The sequence below is a fragment of the Phasianus colchicus genome, chromosome 6 (assembly GCF_987193195.1).
Source record: "Phasianus colchicus chromosome 6, bPhaCol1.hap1.1, whole genome shotgun sequence".
Taxonomy (NCBI): Eukaryota; Metazoa; Chordata; class Aves; order Galliformes; family Phasianidae; genus Phasianus; species Phasianus colchicus.
In genome coordinates, this window is record NC_143441.1 from 9,223,935 (window position 1) to 9,238,430 (window position 14,496).

A 14,496-nucleotide genomic window follows, 5' to 3' on the forward strand; every position below is an offset into this window, starting at 1 on the left:
AGACACCAGGGAGAGCACAAAGGATATGCAAGTTTGAACGCCTTTAGTTTGGTCCTAATTAGAACTAGAGTGTTGCCCGCTAGACTGGGAATAGTGTGCTTTGCGTTCTAGCACCATGGTTTATTTTGTGGTAGTTGGGACTGCTTGCTTTCTTCCTACAACCTAGAGGTCTTTGTGTCTGTGTTTTTAAATGGCTGCTTTCCCAGGGCTGTGAAGAGCAGTGGAGAAAAAAACTTACGGAAGTGAGTTATGTAATCTTCCTTTTTAAGGAGGAGATAAGTTGGATGCAAAGCATTAAGAGTTGGCTGATGGTGGTGTTTTGCTGGTATTTGTTTTCCCAAAGCATAGAAATACCTGGCAATCACAAGACTGGAACAATGCTAATATTTGTGTTCAGGCTCGTAGGTCAACTTCAAGCACTAAACTCCTTCCACTTTACTGAGGGTATCCTATCCTTCTATTACTGATACGTATTTAGTAGCTTTGTTGTGTTAACCTGCATGTTCTTCCCTGTGAATGATGTCTAGTCCGAACAGATTTGGAAGACCTGCCATACTCAACAGTCACTTGAAAAGAATTACAGGATTATCTAACTTGAAACAGTCTGGTAGCTCAAACTGTTTTGTGTCTGAGTCAGATAAGTAATCTGGAAATCTGCTTTGATACATCTGCTGAAGATCTGTAAGATGACACAGGAGAAATAGTGCTTCAGCTGCAGAGTTGGGCAAGTCTGCTCTTGGTAGCTAGCAATTTGTGTATGTTCCGTGATCACTTTTAGAGCCCATAAAATCCAATAGTTGTCCTCCCAAAATGTAATTATTGAGCAGTGACGCCAACTTGCTGATCTACAGCTAAATCATGTGTGACTGGCAGTAGTAAAAATTACTACTAAAATGCTGATAGGAAGTCAAGGTATTGCTTATGTGAGAAGAATAATAAGCAATATTTGGATTTCTAACCTTTGCAGTAGAGATGTTTTATTCAATTGCAGCAGGAAATCAGTAAATGAATGGTGTTCCTGTCTCAGAGCAGCAGATTACTGTTGTGTGACAAACAAAGTTGGGTTTCACACAGTCTCTTGCAGGTAATATGGTTTATCTGTTATTCCCAAGTAAATCCTTGGGGTTAATGATTACTCTGTGCTTCTTGGAAAGCAAGCTATTTCTTAAGCTTTGCTCACCAGCTTACCAAATGCAGGAGATGCCACAATAACAGCAGTGTCTCTGCTGTATTTATCTGTTATCATTTTAAGAAGTATGTGTTGTGTCTTCAATTCAGCAGAAGGCTACCAGCAGGAGGAGTTCACAGCATGCAGCAAGGAGGGGAAAACTGCACTGCAGTTCTCGAGTCAAGAAACAAGTTTAGGGTCGTAGCAGCAGTTGTAACTTCTGGGCATACACTTAAGTAGGTGAATAGGGAGCTGAATGAGAAAATGATTGTTAATAAAAGGAAACAATTGACAATTTAGACGTGGGTTGACAGGGGCCACACATGAACATGCATTGATGTGGCACAGCTTGACATATGACATGCATGGACACATGATGTATTTTAACAAACGTGCCTTAACATGCAAAAATGTATTGACCAGCATCAGCATGGCGTGGCACGTGACAGTTGTTGATATGAAATATGTTGACTGATATGTTAACAAAAGAAGGTGTGATGTGTCAATTTGCAACACACTTAGGTACCTTGACCCTCTGCATATGTGGCACGCTTCATCATGCGTCCATGCATGACATGCTTCTGCACATCAACATGCAACATGCTTCAGCATCCATTGTCACACATCAACATATGATATGTTTTAAAAAAAAATGTTATGGCACGTGGCAGACTGAGATGTATCAACATGTGACATATGCTGCCAGATCAACAGGCAATATGCTTTGACATCCATTATCGCACAGTGGTGTTCTTAAATGCTTTGGCATGCAACATGCTTTGATACATGTCATCACTCTAGACTCTTCAGCATGCTTTGACACGTTGACGTGTAATATGTTTTGGCACACTTTGATATGTGTTAACATGTGATGATTTGGCACACTTACACACTGATGTGGACCTACATTTATACACTTCCACATGTTGGCATGTGACATGCTACAACTCTCATACATGTGGGCACATGGAACACTGATCTACATGTGGTGACACTGAATATGCATTGGCACTCACTGGCACAGAATAAGCAACAACATGCAGGGTGTTGATACGTGACAGTGAGTATCAGCAGACAGTGACAGAATACAAGGATGTGATGATGTGACAACATGCAAGATGAATTGTGTTGACTTGCATTGACATGTGTCACACGTGCACTTTTGACATACACTGACACATCATACGTGGTGTGACAGCACGAAATATGTCAGCATGCAAGTCTTGCATATGCATGAGCACATCACATGTGAACATATTTGAATGTCAGTCAGTGCTATGGTGTACATGTTAATATGCTGCATGAATCAACACACTGCACATATAAACACATGCATACAACATGCTTAATACCATGTTAATTTTATTAAAGCTATGAGAGATATATCCCCAGTTGAAGATAGTGGAAAAGAGCCATGCTGATGATGACATTAGTATGTGGCCCAATGCTGTTGGAGCACTTGGAGCCTTTATCTTGTAGATCAGTTCTGCTGCAGCTCCATAGCATGTACCCCAGCATTTCCAGCAGGTCAGGGGAGGAGATCCTTCCCTTCTGCTCAGCATCTGTGTGGCTGCACCGGGAGCACTGGCTCCAGTTCTGGGCTCTCCTGCACAATTGAGATGTGGACATACAGGAGAGTTGCGAAGGGCCTGGAGCACCTCTCCTGTGAGGAGGCTCAAGGAGGTGTCATCTGTCTCCATAAACACCTGATAGGGGATTACTCAGAGAACAGAGCTAGGCTCTTTGCAGTGGTGCCTAGAGCCAGGACAAGAGGCAATGGGCAAAAACCAGAGCATGGGAGGCTCCCTCTGAACACAAGCAGCAGCACTTTGGTGCTTTGCAGATGGCAGAGCGCTGGCATGGGCTGCCCACAGAGGCTGTGGGGTCTCTTCCTTAGAGATCTCCAAAGGCACCTGGGCACCATGCTCTGGTGTACCTGCTGGAGCAGGGGCAGGACTGATGGTCTCTGCCCTCCTTAGACCTGCTGTGATTCTGTGATGCCAACTGATAACAGCTCCTTAAAAAAGCGTGCTTGAACACTCAGCATGGTGTTTAAATTGGTAGTATTTACTGAGGTGGCTTATTTGCACTAGTTATTGAAGTAGAACTCTACATTCGCTAAGTAATTCATTGCTAGACAAGTTAGAAAGAACCAGCACCATCCATGTAAATGTGACTTACGTTGTAAGAGCTGAATAAACTATCCTTTTCACAAGGAGGGATACAAACATACGGACCACACAAGCATTATATCAGGGTGCTCTGGATCAAACTACTCTTACAGGAAGGAAAATGCAGGTGGTCAGATTCTCTGATGGTAAGGCTTTCTTCTGATAACTGTCAGGCCTCTCACTGAGATTTATAGAGCCTCAAATCTTCCAAATGGTTGCTGTTTGTGCCCAGGTGAGACTTCAAAGAAACAAAGCCCCGAACCATAGCAGCACAGCACTGGAAGGATTCATCAAGAAATATTTGCTGTCTTACTCAGGAATGTTGTTCAGGATTGTAACAAGCAGATAGGTAATAAAAGGCAGTTTTACTTGTGTCACTTGTTGTAAGTCTCTGAGCTGTTCTTCTTCAGAATAGAGGATTTAGGAGAGATTTAAGAAATATAATCAAACATGGAGAAGGGAGATTCTGTAAGTGCCTTTACAGAGGGAAGGGTTGCAGTTTTGTGTATTAATAGAAAACAGAATACTTACAAAGGAAAGCTGTCTTACAGATTTCCATCGGAGAACAGGTCTACAGTGGAATTAGTAGTTTGGAAACAGATGCATAGGAAAACAGAATGTTTATCCAAAATAATTCAAAGAAAATCTCAACCTGGAGTCTTTTGTAGTTTGAAAAGCTATAAAAATAACATTAAAGGAAGGAGTCTTTATGAAGCTTTGATGTTACACTAAAAACTGATTTGTATTTAAAGTTAACAATTACAGTATTCCACTTCCTCATCTTCCTAAATCTTAGCTGCAGTTACTTAGTGGAAAGACATTAATTTAATATGGGATAGCATCCACTTACGTTTGCTGTTGTCTGTTAGCATGTAGTAAAATGAGTTTCCAAGTAAGTTGGAATATTGTGCCTCCCACTTAGGAGGAGATCTAGTCTAGAAATAATAAATCCATTAAAATCTGTTCCATTATGTGGTTGTTTCAGGTCCTGGATTTTATGGGTGGCTTAACAGTCTGTTTTTCTATGGAAACACGAGTCCCGTGATGCTGTGTGTGTGGGCTGCCTGTGCTCCCATTCATCTCCACTCAGATTGGTTTTGGCTTGTTGCCTGGGGTGGACAGTTGTTACAGTGAAGGATTTTAAGAAAACATTCTTTTTGAAGAAAATGAGGTTTCAAGTTCTATGGAAATAAATAGCTGATAGGAGAGATTAATTCTGCTTATGTATTCGTGGGGAAGTTACAAATGCCAGTGTTTCAGAAGGGCTTTTCTTGGGCTTGGGTTTCTTCATGGGCAGCACCTGGAGGTAGCTGCAAGATGTGAAAATGTATGTTGTGTGATCACAGCGAGCTGCTGGAGGGAATTAACAATGAAAATTTTAACTGGATGCAGGATAATAGAAGGAGAGAAGACATGTCCCAACTGGTCACAGTGGGTTGGTTTAACCAGTTGCTTCTGACCACGTTCTTGTTTTGTTGTAAATAGCTGTTGTCCTTGAGCTGGTTTCTGCTCACAGCTGGGAATTCCTCAGCATTCCAGTAGCATTTTGATCTGTGTGCTGCTTTCTGAATTTTGAACAATATCGAGTGAAGAGAAAAGAAAACTTGTGTAGCTGGGGAGGCAGGCAGATGAGTGGTGTGGTCTGCACCGTGACGGGAGACAGTGTCAGTTTCTCTGAATTCTGCTGGGAGTTCAGAAAAAGTTGTCATTGCTTCGTCTGAGCTAAGTAACCAGACTGAAGCAAGTCTCAGCATCTGGGAAATACTTCTTTTTTTTTTGCCTGTATTAGTGCTTACACACGAGGGCATGATTTGTTTTGTTTTTTAATGTTTGCCTTTTTTGTGTCTGGGAACTGCTCTTCCAGACTCCTTTTAGTTATTTTTTAATTTCAATTTATTTTTTTGCTGAGGCTTTCTGTTTGATGTTTCTTTCAGCAGCTGGTAGAGGAGGTGAGACCCTAAGCAGTATGCCTGTCCTGCTGCTGGTCTCTGTTTCTAAGGAGCTTTGGTTTCCACTTCACATTGAGCTAAACCTCTGGCAGCCTTCTTTTAAAGGAAGAAACAGCAGAACCGCAGTCCTAATATTATAACCCAGAGAGATTAACAGCTACTTCCAACTCCTGAGTCCTTTTAATTAATTGCTTGAATTTTTATCATTTATAGTTGCAAATAGTGAAACACTGAGGTTTTAACATTTATTTTCTTTCTATTTTAAGGCGAGTACTGAAAAATGTGAACTGCTGTGCTGTATGTAAATATAATTGATCTGTTCCAAACATTTGCTGATAAATTTCTGTTAATGAAAGCTTTTAAGAAATTGTCAGCACTCTAATAAGAAGTTTCTTTAAGATATGGTGGTTGAGCATATTTTCTTATAAAGTTTGTAATTTCTGTAGAGTATACTCTAAAGAATTCTGTACCCTTCAGTTTTGTATATCTGCTGCTTTTCTTTTCAACAGGTGGCGTTACTGGGATTAGATGTTTTAGGTGCCTTTGTCCACAGACTATCGGGACGCTTTAAATCCTACATAGGAACTGGTAAGTGAAAAGTAACCTTCTTTTAAGACCAAAAGGAAGAAGGAATGCTGCACCCCTAACATTAGCAGTGGTAGCTGGACATGTGGAGTTAAGACCTAACTCAAACGAATGAACTTCACATATCTTCTTGATTCATTTTGTTGCTGTCCTTGAGAACAGATTGCAATTCCAGGGCATTCACATTGTTGTTTTATCACAGGCTGTTTTTAACAGAAGTGGCTGGCTTCATGTCCTTGTTCAGAATGTGTGTGAATTATCTCGTATCTTGTCCTCCTGCACAACCAGTTATGTTAAATTACCTGTCAAAACTTTAAGCTTGCTCTTCTTTGGGTTTCCACCATTGTCTTTAATTGCTAAGAAATCAGCAAAATTTGAAAGGTTACGAATACAAAGATTAATTTCTGATAAGTTAATAACTAAATCAACAGAACACATATTTTAGGGTGCTGTAGAATAATATTTCTGCTGCAGCAAAGTAGTAAAGAACTTACATATTTTGTTGCAGAGGGTTTTGTTTGGCTGGTTGATTTTGTATTTCAGTAGCATAAGGGAAATTGACTCATATTGTGCTCATGGAATATTGATTTATGAGTACAGTTTGCAGCTAGCTACAGACAGTGCTGGGCTTCAGAGTCTTACTGTGTTTTGGTTTATATTTTAGTTACTTGTAGAACTTGAAATTTCAACGATCTTACTGATGGTTGTAATGCTTTCTCTTTATTTCTTCTATTTTTGCTTCAAATGAACTGTTTAGGTTCACACTTAGACTCTTCCATTGAAAAAGCTTTTTGTTCACTCTTGGCAACTGCATACATTGAGACTGTGAGCAAATATAGACATTTATTTATTTATTTATTTATTTAATTTTGGTAGCATTTATATGGAAAGAAGAGCAATACTGGCACTAGGTGATGTGTAGCATCAGTAGGCATCTGAAGCCAAGTATTCCAAAAGTATTTTCTAGAAAAGCTGAGGAGCAATGCCCTCAACTGGAGTGAGTCTTCTGAGCATCTTCAAAATCAAGACCTGTAAAATCCATTATGCTCAGTATGCAAGTCAAACCTCTGCATGATCAGCTTTTCTATAAGCTTAACAGACAGAAAAAAAGGTTACAGAATGCACCACGTCCTATGAGAAGGTTTGGGTCATTTTCAGCTCATATCAGTGAAGCAGAAATAACAAAACTTGATGATAAATGCCTGACTGAGGATAACAGAGAGTTTGAGAGTAATTAAAAGCACACTGGTGAACAAGAAATCTGCTTCCTTCAAAATCTAAAGAACCACCACTTTCCCAGATCATAATGTGTTGATTCTGCAGATGTGACTCCAGTAAGTCAGATCAAAGATATGTGTCTGACAGTGGCCCATTTTCAGGTACCTGAGAATAAAGTAGGGACAGGAGAATACAGCAGGGATTACTCCTTCAACATGATGTGCAAACTGCCTACAGTCCTAGAGTTCAGAGCCAGCTGAGGCATAGATGTTGCCTTTAGTGTCTTTAATGTCACCATTTTTGTACAGTTTGATTGTTTTTGAACCTGTGTATGCCTTTGCCTTCTGAAGTGTACTGTAGTAATGCTTAATTATACATGGTGTGACAAAACTCATTTTTTGGACTGGCTGTGTAATAACTTTATGCTTGCTCACCACATACATTTAGAATGTAAGCCATAATTTCTGTTCTTCATATAATTGACTGCCTATCCTTGTCTCACGTATCTCTTCCGTGCCCTTTCTCTTCTATCCCTATCCCTTCACTCCTTTGTGGTTTGTTTCTTGTACACTGTTCCACAGTTTTTATTGTTCTTGTTGTTGTTTTCAGTGCCTTTTAGTTGTAAAGCTTTTGAACTGAGAAATTCAAAACAGCCCAGAGGGAACCTATTTTTATTATGGCATAATTATGTTTGTTTCCATTACATCACAGATTACTTTCATAATTATTGATAATCTTTTTTTTGTTACATTACTGCTTCCTGAAAATTGACCCAATGTATTCATGAAACTGTCTAACAACATGTTTCTTTTTCAGTGATGGTGCGTTTACAGCCCAGCCTGATGTTTCTTAGTTACTGCCTCATGCATTATTCTCCATTTATTTTTATGATACCTTCATTCTTATAAGCCCCCTTCTTGAAAATATTGTAAAAACCCACCTGCATTCTGTCAGCTGAGTTTCCTTCTGCAGAGCTGTATTTCAGAGAGCTCTCAGAAGTTTGTAAGTTGTCACAAAGGTGTCGCATCCTATTCTCTGCTGGTGCTGATTTTAAGTATAGAAGGTTCTTTGCAGATGCCAGAAGAAACTACTTTGGTTGGGGTTTTAGATGGTATAGCCTCTGCGTTGTAGCTGGATGATGAAAGTTGCATGGAGGCAGGAAAAAAAGAAGTTATTTTTCTTCACCAGAAACTTCTACAAAGTTTCATAACCATTTATTTGAGGAGGTGGGTAATCCTGTATTGTAGATGTGCAGACTTCTGGTCTTCACTTATCAACTATGTCTACATTTTTCTCCTGCTGTCTTCCAGGGAGAAACCTTTCCAGGCCTTTAATCTGCTTGTTCAGAGATTTCTTTAATTGCATGTAACAGTATGCTCCCTAGTTTTATTTTTTGGGTGATTTTTCCCTTCGTATTTTCACTGAGTTCACCCTTAGTCTTTTCTTTTTAACATTTTCCACGCATCATCATTGCTGAAGCTGCTATCAGTTCTTCATTGGCAGCTCAACAGTATTTTACAAAATCACTGGGGCCACTGGGGTGATTTTCTTTTTAATTGGGAATGATCTGCATCTTCAGCTTCAGTCTCCAGTGGAGAAGTAGTTATTCAAGTGTAGTTACAGTTTTGGTGGATTTTTGTTGTTGTTGTTGTTGTTGTTAAAGGGAATTACTCCTCACCTAGATCTTGCTTCCCCCTTCCCCTGAATAGCTCCCTTCTGGCCTCCTTGGTGTCCCTCTGGTTGGGACACCAAGATGGGGTTAGGGGGGAATCAGTTTCCCAAGCAACACTAACAAAAGAAAATAGCAATCTTGTCCCAGTTTGTTCCCATTTCTTGCAAACGCTCCATGATTTCAGTATCATGACTTCTGGAAGGCAGTAGCTATGTACCCAAGTAGTGCTCTGCAGTGTCAGCAGCCTCTCAGACGCTGCTCTGTAGGTCTAACTAGAACAAGACACTAAGTGCATATTTTAGATTGCATAAACAGGAGATGTGCAACCCCTCTTTGTTTCTTGTGCTTTCATTGGGTATTTTAGGATGTTAGAAAGCAAGCTTTCAGTGATGATCCTTAAGCCTTTAAAGTTACACTCTTCTCTACAGGATCAAGTGCTCCATCTGTCAAGGAAAGGCTTGGTCTGGAGTTGGTGTCTGTTTGCAGGGCTTGAGTGTATGCTAAGTCTGAGGACACCACTGTTTTGGAGGAGCTGTTGGCTCCATCAAGGGCAGAGAGGCCTTGCAGGAAGATTTTGATATATGTGAGGGCTGGGCATGGAGTTGAACAAAAGCAAGTGCCAAATTCTGCACCTGGGATGAGGCAGCCCGGGACATGTGTACGAACTTGGGAACAAGAGGCAGGACTTCATTCACTTCCAGAGGAAACAAGCCAGGGTTGCAGTAGCTTTTTTCCAAGGTGGTATCCTTTTATGAAGAACCACATCCCACACTCCCTGCTGCTGACATCACTGTTTTAGGAACTTGGACACAACAATTTGGATTTTTTTGATAGTACTTAGAGATGCTGTGAATTGCTTTACAAGCAATAAGAGTCAGGATATGTGTTAGTTGATAAGACTCAAGGGCTGTGTTCTGGAAAAATAGAGCAGATTAAGGAGTATTTGAGTGTTCCATCTTTCACTATTTAATACTAATGCTTGTTCTGTGATTAAAAGCGATTACGTAAGAGTACTTAATTACCTTGTCACGATCTGTTTTCCCAGGTGAAGGCATCAATTATTAAAATACTGTATATAACAAGTAATTTGGTTCTCTAAAGAAGTGAACACTGTTTTGTCGCTGTTCTTATTCTGCTTCCCAGCCCATCCTTATGAGATCAGCTACTGAAAAAGTGTTATTTGTTCTTTGTTTGTTTTTTTTTTCCTATTCTATGTACAGTTCCTGGAAAAGGTTTAAGTCCTTTGACTGCCCTGATGTAAGAAATGCCAGCTGGAGTCAGACATAGATGGAGTGGTTCATTCAGTGGGGCCTGGCTTCCATCTGTGGTCGGTTACCTCTTACTGCTTTCACATCCCCACTCGTTGTACATCTGTGCCTTTTCACTTTGGCAACTGTTTATCAACTCATTGTCCATAAATTTCTGAAATTCAGAACCTGCTGATACTATCTATCTTTTAGTATTCCATGACGATGGATTCTGAGAGTTTGCTGGTTAAAAAAAAATTAAAAAAAATAGGAAAATCACAACAGCTCACTTATTTTTAAACTGCTATCTAACTCTTTTCTGCACTGTTAATGCCATGTTTTTCTAAACCAGTGCCATCACCAGGGATTTCCACCATCAGAATGTTCTGTGTACGACATACAAAAGTGATCAGTAATTCAGAATTTTTTTTAATTGAGAAGATGAATTTCAGATGGTGTCATATGAGGAAATTGTAGCTTTCCCTATTGTAAGCTGTTGTATGAACTGAGGTCACATACTGCATTGGATAAAAACAAGAAAAAAAGATTGTAGTTTAATGAGATTTTGATTCAGAATTCTTTTGTTGTTTACAAAGAATGATAAAAAGAAAAGGTTCAGTAGAAATATATAGAATATGTTTCAGTTTTAGTGTATTGCATTGTTATATATTTTTCTTAATGTATAAAACTGTACATTAGTCTGTGATATTATGTTGCCATTCACTGTCATAATAAATCTTACAAGAGGTCTTAACATATGTTTTAGTTATCTATAAATTAAGAGAAAAATATATGACACTTAGAAAACCACACATTGTTTAGGTATGTGTAAGTAGGAATTCATACATACTTTACAAATGCTCCCAGATGTGTATTTGTGAGTGTATGTAATAGCAGTGTTGATGTCCAAGTTCTTAATTTTTGCTTTTTTTCCCCAGTTAGTGAACAGCAGTTTTGGATGGAATGACATTTTTGAATAGAAAGGGCTTAAACATGCAGCTTAATTGCAGTGTGACTGTTCAGTAGGTGGATTTAATGATGTATGGAAAAATGTTTTCCTCTTTACTATGAAAATCAAGAAGCGTCTTAGGATGAGATATCATGGGCATGTATTATGTTGAAAAACATTATACTTTCAGGTTTTATGAACTCACTTTTTTTCCAGGTTTTTATTGATTTGACATGCTGAAACTAATGTCAAATGCTGTTGGATAAGCCTAAGCCTAAATATAAAACCTGGAATAATTTAGGTTGGAAGGGACCTGTGAGTTCCTCTGGCCCAAGTCTCTGCTTAAAGTGTGACTGACCTCAAAAGTTAGACAGAACTTTGAAGTTAAATCAAATTGCTCATAAAAGATAAAGCTTTTTTTTTTTTTTTCTTTTTCAATTTATGTGAGAGAAGTCTGCCTCAGAGATACCTTGTTGCATGGAAATGCATGCCAGTTGTTCTGACTTTGGCTTTTCATTTTGCTGCTTAGTAATCTCAGGAAGAACTCTGTTGGATATGTGCTGTAGGATTATTTTAAACAGTGAATGTTGAATATTTCTTTTTTGTTTGTTTTAGGAAAGGCTGCAAAGGGAGGCTCAGTTATCTCTATCTTTTTCCTCTAGAACAGATGTTTTAAGTGGCTCATATTTTTGAATTTCAGAGAAGATGAACTTTCTGCAGCAGAAGAACCTTAAATCTCCTTCCCTGGTTGGTTAGTGATCACAGCTAATGGCCACAGCTCTTTTAGTCTGTGACTTCTTTCATCTTGGTGACAGATTCCCTAATGCTATTAGAAAAACCAGAAAACCACCCACACAACTCAATCTTTAATGCTCTCTACCTCCTGTCCAGCTAGCACTGGAATTTGTATTTATTAAATAACCATAATTCTGTGTGATCAGAATGACTTTTATTTAAGTGATCAATGCTGATGAGTTGGAGTACCATCTGCTTGCTACTGTGGATACTTCACTGTATGACCCTTAAAAATACAGTGTCAATAAAGTAGAGCTGACAAACTGTAGCCTTCCTTTCCCTTTCTAACCCAGTTCTAATTAATGTTAGTTCCCCACTTCATAGTTTCCTTCTTCATCTACTGCACCTATTAAAACTCTTTGGACTTGAAGCTCACTTGTTGTGTTTCCTGGGCCTGAGACCCTGATGGATTCATGGTTATTATCATGAAAGAAATGCGTGCTTTTTTTTTTCCCCTCTCCGTTATTGATGATAAACAGCAGGTCTAATTAATCCCATTAGTGCTTGTCTTGGCTCCTGGAGAGATGCAGAGAGGCATTCGTGTCTGAGATATCTCCTGAACTGAACTGTCTTGCTCTGGACCGTACTTCATCTTGAGGAGCTTCAGAGGGGGAACAGCAAGGCCTTAGTGGACATTTTAAGTCCAAAAGCCTGTTAAAGATTCTTTGTTTAGAAGCAGTCTTCGTGCTGTCAGACCAGCCATATTGCTGGCCCTGTTGGAGCCTCTTTGAGATATTCGCTTCTGTATGTCTTTCACAGAAAAACAGTCTGCTCAAATTGCCAGCATGGCTGTTTTCCCTCCCTTCTTTCCAATACCAGCAGCCATTTAGTGCTGTTTCCTGAACTGGCAAGGTTTCTGAGAAACCTAGTAGACACGGCTGCCTGAGTTTAATCTGTTTCTGTCCCCAAGGCCTTTCTTTTAACATCTGAAACAAGATGATGCACTTTTTAGTAACAGAGTTTTTACTTATACTGATGTTGTTCCAACTCTGGTGGAGCTGACAAGAACCATCTGAAGTTGGTTCATGGAAATGTGGGTAGGCAGGAGAGGGTCTGCATAAAAGGGGCACTTTGAAAGAGCAGTGGTCAAGAGAAAAAGGAAGAAAGAGGGAGCTGGGGGCCATAATGCAAACAGAAAAACTGTGTCATAATAGAAGGAACAATTGTTAAAGTTTAACAGAAGAAAATTGTTTGTGCTACCTGTGGCATTCTTTGCTGCGGGGGTCACACAGTTAAGTCGCTCAGAATTTTTTAAAATAAACTGGGTTCCCTTCTAGGCCCTGACTTCTGTGATTTACTTGTTTATTATCTCCTGTCCCTGTCGAGGAAATAAATATTTAATCTCCCAAGGCTGTACTTTGACTCTCCAGGCTGATTTTGGCCCCAAATCTTGCATATACTGTCCAACTAGCAGTGATAAAATCATTATGTGAATTTGTATAAATGAAGTTTTATTTAGGTTTACCAAGCCAAGAAAAGGAAGACAAACGTAGGAAAAGAAACCATTTGGATAACAAGCTGTTAGGGATATAATACCGACATAATTCTTCATGCACTCAGAAAATGTATAAATAGAACTCAGCTGTAGATAGCAGGTTAGGTGGAGATAGGTCAGGCAGAATTAACGTGTACTGTAGAATACAATTACTGACACCTTTAGGTTTACTTCACTAATTAAAGTTGTAAAATCTTTGTATAACAATGCAGAAATCTTGGGAGGAAAATCTCTGGGATGGCTGGTAGTGATGGAGGCTGACAGTACAATGTGATGAGAGGGCAAAGAATGGGGTACAGTGCTTCTTGGCTCTGCAAAGAGTAATCAGCAACTCTGCATATGGAATCAGTGTCTCTGAAATGTAGTGTAATGTTTTTCTGCGTATCAACAGAAATGAGTAAAAAGAAGAAAGCTGTAATACCATCACTAGTTTTTCAAATCCACTTGAAATAGTTTAAATAAACTAGAATCACAGAACTGCTTGGTTGGAAAAGACCTTAAGGATCATCAAGTCCAACTGTAACCTAACCAAACTACCCTAACTCTAACAACCCACTGCTAAATCATGTCCATGTTCCACTACATAGTGGAGGAAGTAAGAACAGCAAGGTTAGTGTAAAGCAACAGGAATACATGAGTCCATATTGTGTGTGACATTGTATATTCAGTGTGGTAATATCCCAGGTTCCTCAGTGAACACTGTCTTCATGTACAATGCTGCTTCTGCATCTTCACCTTCCTGTAACTCCAGCATCAATTTGAGACTGTTCAGTTGGCAGACTGAGGCCAGAAATTACCAAATGCATATGTTTGCATTGCAGAATAAAGAAGAACATCAGGTTGATAATGGATGAGAAAGTATAAAACTTAAAGTGTCAGCCAAATGATTGTTCAGTTGTGTTTGGAATAAAGTTGGGAGATGAAAGCATTGCTCTCACTGATGCACTTTCTGGTCATCTGTTTGGGATCTAATAGCACTCTCGTCTTCTAATGCAGGAACTTCAGTATTACAAGTATATCTTAAACTGTTCCTGTTAGGGATGGAGACAGGTTAAGTTAAAAAGTTGAGAATTTGTTTTGTAAACTCTTAGTGCACAAATACCCAGTGCTTACTTCCTAAGGTGCTGAAAACTTTCCATAATTTGTTCCCGTTCGCTTTGTTCCAATATATCTGGTAACTTTTGCTTTTGATTGATAATGTGTATCTTCATGGAGTGTGTGAGCATGTCCTCAGTTCTTCTTATGAG

The 14,496-nt window shown here is 39.3% G+C and overlaps 1 protein-coding gene across 13 annotated transcripts in view; it reads left to right on the forward strand.

The window, feature by feature from the left end:
* The window catches only part of CLASP2 (cytoplasmic linker associated protein 2), a 138,520-nt gene that overhangs the window by 2,792 nt on the left and 121,232 nt on the right, over positions 1 to 14,496 (forward strand). For all 13 annotated transcript variants that reach the window (XM_090142371.1, XM_090142372.1, XM_090142376.1 and 10 more), the window contains exon 2: positions 5,798 to 5,876. In XM_090142371.1, the coding sequence (XP_089998497.1) occupies positions 5,798 to 5,876 (79 nt within the window). The remainder of the gene's footprint in view (positions 1 to 5,797; positions 5,877 to 14,496) is intronic.